General features: G+C 39.1%; 1 protein-coding gene across 1 annotated transcript; it reads right to left on the bottom strand.

Annotated features, from left to right (window-relative positions):
* Positions 1-665: 665 nt before the first annotated feature.
* LOC149839341 (transcription elongation factor TFIIS-like) lies at positions 666-5,209 on the bottom strand. The gene is made up of 2 exons (XM_090002482.1): positions 4,915-5,209; positions 666-1,721 (listed from the first exon to the last, which is right to left on the bottom strand). Exons 1-2 carry the CDS (start codon positions 5,089-5,091, stop codon positions 747-749), a joined length of 1,152 nt encoding a protein of 383 aa, XP_089858608.1. The 5' UTR covers positions 5,092-5,209; the 3' UTR covers positions 666-746.
* Between the last annotated feature and the right edge of the window lie 4,272 nt (positions 5,210-9,481).

The raw sequence follows: 9,481 nt of genomic DNA, 5'->3' as shown, positions 1-9,481 counted from the left end.
AAGGACAATAACAGTGTCCTGGCCGCGCCGCATACTGCCCTGGACAAGACCATTTTTTTTCAAAAGTGTCCATGTGTCCTGCCCTCCCCTGTTTGATGGGTGAGGGCAGAACAGTGTGGGACAGCAAAATGGTGTCCGCAGGATGCACTGTCCAGCCCGTCCATGATTTCCACGTTTGCGTGGGTGAATGTGACATGGTAGCGTCCTGCAGAATCAAATACCCTAAGAAGACTCAGTCAGCTCATCCCTTCGTAACCCCTTTTGTCCAACCATCTACCAATTTCTTGTTTGTGTTGTTTCCAATTTGCCTAGATGTTGGATGTTTAACCTGCCAGTTATAGAGGCAATTGTCTAGCTCAATGGTCTGTACCACAAAGCTTGACCGTTAAGATAAATTTTATCCACACATCCACTTGATAGAAGTCAGAAGCTGCATATCTATCCAGTGCTAAAAATAGTCAGTTCCAGCTGACTCCATTGCATCATTTCCATTACCCGGCAAAAAAATGGTCTTCATCCCAAGTGATGAGATTTTGGTTCTTGCGACTGACCATTATGCATTGCTGAGTTAAAGACATTGAAAGATAAATGTTGATAAAGAGATTCACGTAAATATAGATATCACAAAGAGCTAGGTAAAAGAGGGGTCAGGCGTTCAACCATAATTGGAATGCAACAAAATAAAATAAAAAAACTCACCTAACATCAGTCTGTTAACAATGCCTTGAAAATTCATCATAAATAAATCAACAAAATTTCCAGTGATTGTTGCAGTTTACACATGTTACAAATGTGGTCATGGGCTCATCGGCACTCCGAGTTTGCAATTGATAGTAGGTTGTCTTTCGCTGTCCGCACCGTCCGCATTTGAACTGATCTGTCGTCGCCTTTGCCGGTCCCCCTCGCTCGCATTCAAAGAGTGCTTTGTCTTTGATCTGTCTATTCTCTTGCTTCCTTTTATCACTAGCCATTTCTTCCGGCGTCATTGTAATAAGTTTTTCCGGCTTCACTTCTCCAAGAAGAACCTTTCTTCGTAGATCCGGATTGTTGGCATCCTTCAGGTTGAACATTATGGATCTATACTTGAACTTCTGGGCACCATTGGAGCGACCTAACTTCTCAAACATCACAGACTCCACGGTAACAGCTATGCGAATAGGATCGCATGTGTTCACTTCATGAATGATATCCTCATCAGCTTCGCTTGCAACTTTCATGAAAGCCTCAGCAAGGAGTTCACGGAGCTTATCGCGCACAGAATCATTGCATTTCACCATGGCTGAAAGCTTAGGAGGGACGATAGAAGAAGAGCCTGGTTTCTTGTTATTGACTGGCTTTTTCTCTTCCTTGGCAACTTTTTCAACTTTGACATGTTCAGCCTGCTGCAACTTCTCGGCCTTCACAGTTTCCGGTTTTGGAAGCTTTTCAAACTTTGCAGACTCTGCCTTCACAATTTCCAGTTTTGGAAGCTTTTCAAACTTTGCAGACTCGGCCTTCATGGTGATGTTCTCAGCCTTCTTATTTTCCACCTTCATAACCTCTACCTTTTCAGACTTAACATCAACCTTCATTGAATTCTGATCTCCCGAGCTGTTATTTTTCTTATTGTTCTTGGCTGTTTCCTCCATGACTAAATTTTTCCACTGCTCAATCAAATCTGAAGCTTTTGATTGGATCCTTGGCCTAGGATGTTTAGTCAGACTGCGAAGCCGCTTTCCCACCTGAAATTATAAAATAATTTTTTTTTTTTAAAAAAAAATCCATAAATTCATGGAACAACAGCAACCTCTCCAATCAAAAGAATGATGCTAATACCCAATGTTGTTAAAAGCACGCCTTGCCACAAGGTGAGGGCCCTTGAGCCTTGAGGTGCGCTGAAAAGGCACAAATACCATGAGGTGTGCACCTCATAGGCTATCAGGCGCTCCTCAGGACTGAGGCATGCGCCTCAGAGAGACTGGGTCAAAGCCCCCATTTGATCCAAATTAGGGGAGGCCCCGATGATTTAGGTCTCTCTCTCTCTCTCTCTCTCTCTCTCTCTCTCTGTTTTGATTTTGAACTAGATCCCAACTCCACATATGGACATAATTTTAGATGTTTATTCTCTATCTGATGAATGCTTAATTCCTATTACCTTTTTTTATATTATCACAAATTAAATCCCATGTACTTTTAGTCCTTTATGTGTGCACTCAATTGTAGATTTTATATACTGCAGTTGGCTTAGCCCCATCAAGTGGTAATGCCGCTAAAAATGATTCAACAACTTAATTAAGCTAAGTAATTTCTTTGATGTCTGAATGACATGACTTTAATGTTATTCTATTTTTATGGGTTATTCAGGAGAAAAACTGGATCGATATGGTATTTGAGCAAGCAGATCTCTTGGATAAATCAAAATTTTCTTCTTATATAGTATAGTCTCAAAATTCAGTTCAAGGTGGACTGATGAATGATTAATCCTGGCTTGCTTGTCTAATAAGTATATTATCCCTATAATTTTGTTGCTCATGATGTATGCAATGGACCTCTTTTCATCATATTCTGCTACTTCATGAACAAACTATTTGAAATCAACCATGTGCATTTTTGTTATTAAGTTCTTATTAGATGAAATTGCCTATCAGTTTTTTTTATTTGCCTTTGTATTTTATCTCTTCCTATTCACATTATTTGTTGATACGTTCACATTTTTTGGTTTTCTATTTCTTATTGGTTGTTGCTTCATCGATAAAGCATTTCTTTTATTTATTTATATTTTTAGATTTTTTTAAGTTTTCAAAAATATATTTTTTGAGGCTTACACTTTATGCCTTGAGGCTTAAGCAGTGCTTCATTTTTGGTGGACCACTTCGCTATGCCTCAGCGCTTTTCAAAACATTGCTAATACCCCTTCAACCAGAAGACAATCTAACAAATGTAACAGAGCAAACATCAAAAACTATACGTGATGTATGCAATAAATGCTTATCTCCAGACAAAAATACATAAACATGCAGTTAAAACAAGAGGCTCTGTTCAAGCTGAGACTGAAGAACAACTAATTAGGCTCTATATTGTAGTGTCCTGAAATAATATTCATACAAAGTGAAAGAAAGTGCTCAAATTCTTGGTACAAAAAATTACTGATAACAGCAGAAACAAATATCTACTTAATTAGAGCATCAAATCTAGAGACAGTGGCGGAACACTAACAAAAAAGTAAAAAAGGAAATTCAACTAAGTAGCATCATTTCATCTTTGTCTCAAGCATATGTAGTGAAAACCTGCATAATGAGCTCATTAAACTACTATGTCCAATCACTGCATTCCAAAGATGCAGAGGAGGGAAGAAAGTAAACCTTCGCAACTCCTATTTCCCTCTTGATGCAATCAAACTTTAAATAGGTGCCCATGTCGAAGCTATTTCCACGGAAGCTAAGGCTATAATAAGAGAAGTTTGCAGTGCTCTAGTTCTCATATACAATTAGTCCCACCATAAAGAATCCAATTTTCCACATCTGCCACATTTTCATACCTCTTTTCTCCCACATAACTTACGATCGTGAAAAAGGGTATCTCCAAGGGAACTAAGGTTTACTTAAAAAAGATAAAATAGCATTCACCTCACATGTATCTAAAGAAAAAGAAAGTGATGGATTTCGTGGTAGCAATACTTCACATTAACTGAAAATTCCTGCTTCAAATACAGTGGACAGCAAACATACCTATGTAAAGCTAACGGGTAGCTGAGGAGACTCAGGTTCAAATACCACAGGAGGCAACCTCCTAGCTCGACTATCAAAAGGAAAACCAAAACTCTCAAGGTCTAATTTCAACATTTGAGAGAATAAGATAACGAAAGGCGCAAGAAGACCACAGGAAAAGACAAGTAGAAATTTTAGAAGAAATTAAATAATGGCCTGACCATCCATGGAACTGAAAGCAGATTCCAGCAATTTTACATTTTCTCCAAGTCCACATCATCCAAATTCCACAAAATTAGTAAAAAAGGCATTTTAACCGACAACCAAAACGACCTTTCTTCATCTTTTGAAGGATGGTGATTCCATGTTTTGTATAGTTAACAATGCAAAATTGCTTATTCTATCGAGTACACTTCCGATTCCTTGAACCAAAGTTGCTTGGATAAAAAGTCCAAATAAGAACGATAGTGAGCACACATTTGACAAAAATTTACACTTTCAAATCACCACAAAACAGAAAAGTTTTGGTTCAAATATCCCACATAAGAACTGAATTTTTTCCGGTGTAAAGCCACATCGAACGTCTGTCCACATTGCAATTTCTACCAAGATGTGATAGAATAACAAGAATTCGGACAAAATCACAATTGGGCATAACAAATACCATGCATTCATCGCATCCAAGGATGGCATCTGGATTGACCACATTATCCAGAAAGGCCGGATAAATCGAGATATCACGATATTTCCACAGATACAAAATTCCAATTTATCCAACCTACCCAGAAATTCATAAGCATCCAAGGACATCCTATCGAACAACAACCGATCGAATCACCTTACATAACCAACAAACAAAACAACAACCAAAAGAATAGTTATTTTTCGCATATTGAGTAAGAAGAATAAAAATACGAGGAATATTCCAACAGTGTCGACTACAAAACAATGAGAAATCACAAGAATATCCCATCTCTCCCACTCTAAACATTGACACGAAGGTCAAACGATAAGAAAAACCCTAAAAAGGATCAAGAACACTGGACAGAAGGTCGGAATCATCTCGAATCTTGTGGAAGATCCAAAAACAAACCTCGCCGATCAACTCGGAACAAAAGCGAGGAGCGGAATTTTCGATACTTGCTCATTCTTTACACACAAAAAAAAGAGTCTAGAAACTTCGAGAAGAGGAAGATGGTGGGTGGGGGGGAGTAAGAAAGAGCCTTGCCTGGGTGGAGATGAGGATCGACATGGTGACGGGGAACTCCCGGAGCAGGCAGAGCGCGTCGAGGCACCGCGCCTCCTCCGCATCCTCTGACGCCCCTCCGGAGGCGGCGAGATCGGCCGCCTTCTTCGCATCTTCGAACAGGCTCAGGAGCTCCTTCTCCGCCGATTTTCCGGCCATCCTCCCTCCTTCCAGAAAAAGAAAGGAAAAAAAAACTATCCCACCAAACCCAGAGAGAGCAAGAAGAAGAGGAGGAAACCACAGAGGGATCTATCACATACACACTCTCAATCGCCCATCAACATCGACGAAAGGGGAAAAAACCAACCCTCCTCCGCCCTCAACTCTTCTCCTTTGTCCCTTTCTTCTTTTGCCCTAGTTCTAGAGAGAGGGAGTTTCCAATTTTGCCCTAATTTTAGGGAGTGCCAATATTTTAGCGATATTTTCCATATATAAATGCAAAATATCTCTATGTTAACGATATTAGTCCGTTACAAAACGAAAATATCGCTGTCGACGGGTCGGGTTTGTCTCCAGTACCCTACCCGACCGAAACTCAAATTGTCGGGTGTGGTCATGAAAAAAGTTCACCTGAATAATACTCGGGCCGACTGGAACCCAACCCGAGAGATATCGGGCTGGGTTTGGGCCATGATTTTTATCGAATACCCAGTCAGACTCTTTTTTTTTGTTGGGTACCCGACCTAACCCAAGTATTTTACATCTATTTTTAATAAAAAAAAATTATGAAATTGTGGATTCCATTGAAATTTGTTATTTAGGTGGGTTCAAATATCACCTAATGGATTGAGTACCCAACCGGTTCACAGTATTTACTCCAGCTTCTATTCTCTTTTCTTGAGAGAGAGATGGCAGTGGACCGGAGCGGGTGCAGGGATAAGCTTTTCGTCCCGCTCCGTCTCAAAATTTTGCCCTCCTCCACATCTATTTTCACTTTCATCCTTAGTTAATTCTTCGGTTCATGTCCTCCATCCTAGCCTCAAATAGAGCGGGTTCAAGAATCCTGTTCCTCTTTGATCCATTTTCATCCCTACGCCACTAAGTTAGACTCTATATAGGAAGCAAAGAAGAGAGTAAAAAGGTCGTAAAACTTAGGTTAGAAAATGAGTCTACATAAAAGAATTTAAATATTATTTTATAAAATATTAAGAGCATATTAGTAAAATTCGGGGCAGGGCTGATCGGGTCGGGTGGGAAAAGAGTTAGTTCACCCCACCTTTATTCTCTGTTTCATGTCTTCCATCTCCGCCCCAAATTCGGATGGATCCCCATTCTCTCGGAGTGAATCCGAATCGAGTGCAATATGATTGCACAAAAATTATGCATTACACTTCACTGCCTTCCAACAGGCCTTGGGCCCCACACCTGACAAGCCCTGTCTCCAAGTGATCAGATGCTTAATGCACAAATATTTGTGCAATCATATTGCACCGGATCTTTTCACCTCTCCGGGTCCACTGTCATCCCTGAGAGGGAGAGATCCCACTTTTAAAGTAATTTTTGAGGGTGCCGATATCTAACCGGTATTATTCCGATATAGATTTAAATAACGCCATGTTTACCAGACGATAACATCACAATTTTTGTTGACTGTTCCAGACGGTGACAAAGTAAAGCCCCTTTGCCGCTGAGGGAGGGTAGAATATTCTGCCGGTTTGCCCTCACTAAATAAGTCAAATGACACAGTATTAGGGGCTGGTTTCTGTGGCATATTTGTTTAACATTTAGAGTAATTCTGTACTTTTCCTCTTTTTTCACTTTACCAACGGGGGCTCCCAGTGGTTGGTAGGAGCTGTCAGTGTACGTCTCTTTGTGGTGGCACGTTGAAGGTTCAAAACACCAGCGGTACGATTACATAATGACTGGGGGGGGGGTCTTCCGAACCCCAGCTTGCCTTTAAAAAAAACAAAGACGGAGGAAAATACTCAATATAAGGGTATTATAGTAACTTAACTTTCACGCCAGGTTAATTGACCCCGCTTTGATCAGATGGCGCAATTTGGTGCACCGCAAGATCATGCGCACGTTTCAATGGACTCGTGTGACTCAAAGTACACGTCACTTGGTGATTCACACCATAGTGATAAATCTCGCGAGAACTTACCCGAAAGTTAAAAACGTAATTAGTCGCGAGTTTTTCGTTCAAAACGTAAATATCGCGTTTTAAACACGATATTTATGTTTGTATCAGCTATTTATCATGAAAAAACGTGTTTTTATTTTTAAATACTTTTTTATGTATACTTTCTTATAAAAATTTAATTTTTTATTGCCAATATTTTGCAAAAAAATATGCAAGATTTTCAAAAAAGAACTTAGCGTGAGTTTTTGGCTGCTGATATTTTGCCGATTTTAACTTTTGTCACTATGATGCACACAAAGTAGTAGAATAACGGGAGCAGGTGAGGTGATCGACTCAATCATGCACTTGCGCCTGGCTTCCCATTGGATCACCTGGTCCGATTCGGATGTGGCCGTGTGGTTGGGACTGCAAACGGATCAGATACTATCGTATATCAGATCTGAATCCATCATATTATTTTCAGAATGAAAGATCCCAACTAGCTTTACTATACAAACTTGAAGTGTTCAAGTTGCTCATTCTTGTGGCGAGGGAAGCTGAGTTCAAGTTCATAATCAGCTTGAGTTAAACGAGCCAAGTTCAAGGGGGCTTGTTTAATAGCAAAAATACACTGTTTTTTTAGCCGAAAGAAATAAGATTAAAAAATACATGTAAATATATCTAAAATATATTTCTTACTACTTAACAAGCTTATACATATTCAGCTTGTCGAGGCTATTTTATGACCTATGTTACAATGACACATGGACACAAGGATGCTTGGCACGGGTTTGACTTGCAAGTTAAAAAAAAACTGAAAATTTGGACACGAGGACACAAATTTTTTAATCAATAATTTTTTTATATTTTAATGTTAAAAATGCATTTTTATTAAAATAAAACCTTAAAACATTAAAAAACATTAACATATTATTAAAATGTTATTTGTGTGTGCCAGTTAAGGATGGAGACTTAAAAGAAAATGAGGCCCTGGCCCCGCCCCATCTTGTCCTGTCCCCAATCTCTGTTAATAAAATTATTATTATACTTTTATTCATATTATAAAATGTAATATATATATATATATAACCATAATGTAAAACCCTTTCTCAAATCTCTCTTCTCCTTCCTCTAATGAACTGCACGAGCTCTCATTTCTTTCCTCTAACAACAGAAGGCCGAAATGGCGGAAGGATCGGGAAATTGCGGCCCCATCTCGTTTAGACCGAGAATGGAAGACATAAAATGGAGAATGGACTGGAGATGGAAGTTAAAATCAAAACCCATGCGGGGATGGAGGGCAAAATTTTGGAATAGAGTAGGGGTGGAGACCTTGTCCCCTGCCCCCACCCCGGTCCACTGCCATCCCTAGTGACAGTGTCTATGTCCACGGGTTCACTTGTGTCACTAGGGACACACCACCAAAATGGTGTTCTTCTTGGACATAGTTTACGAGTTTGAACAAGCTACCATGAGCGGCTCAGCTTGTTCCCCGGCCCTAATCCAAATGTGCATCAAGATTATACTAGGATATGCTTAATCAGATCCTTTTCTGATTCAGATAGAATTTTATCAGTATTTTAGGCCAGTAATTTAGGTTTGGGTCTAAAATCCAATTTGGTTGCATTTTTCACGTGTAAGGATCATGTTTTGGATGTGGTTTTACATCATGGATTTTTTCGGATTCAGATCTACTTTTGGAACAAGTGCACAATATTCAGGTTTAGACTCGGATCAAGCAAGATCCGGGCACAAACTCTGACCCTAAATTTGCAGCCATGCCTGTGCCACAGGCCCACAAGTACTATTCAAGATTTGAACCAACTTAAAGAGAGCGCCCTTACTAGATATGTTAATGAATCAAATTTTATTCAATGTCTGAACCGAATCAGAATCCAATTAGTGGGTTCAGATTCAATAAAGCAAGTCACGTCCAATTAATATTCCGATACGGACAACTGAATGCAAAGGATATCCAATATATATATATATATATATATATAAAAGAACTGAACATATTACATTCTGACCTATAGGTTTTAAGTGTTTTATGATAGATTTGAAAAGTTAGATGTGTTTAGCATGATCGATTTAGTGACAACCGACTCTTGGATCATTTTTTTTTATGAAAATACATGTTTTTATGAGCCAAAAAAAACTTGTACCTCATGGCCATTGATTTTTTTTATCATGGGAAAAACATGTACATAGGTTAGATTTCGGCGATCCAAAAGCTAATTCTCACTAAACAAAACCTATATATCACATCTACGGTGTTAGACGTGAGAAAAAATACTTAAAACTATGATTAGATGCGAGAAAAAATACTTAAAACTATGATTTTTTTAATGAGCCTAATGAGGGGAAAAGAGGCCTAAGGAATGCATTACTTATATATATATAGAGAAAACTAGACATATCACTTTTCCTTCTGCCCTCATTCAGACTCATACATAGGTTAGATTTTGGGTGTTCCAAAAGCCGCTT

This window comes from Nuphar pumila, chromosome 4 (assembly GCF_984573655.1).
Source record: "Nuphar pumila chromosome 4, dmNupPumi1.hap1.1, whole genome shotgun sequence".
NCBI lineage: Eukaryota > Viridiplantae > Streptophyta > Magnoliopsida > Nymphaeales > Nymphaeaceae > Nuphar > Nuphar pumila.
Note: the sequence above shows the minus strand (reverse complement) of the source record. Positions and strands in the feature narration are given on the sequence as shown.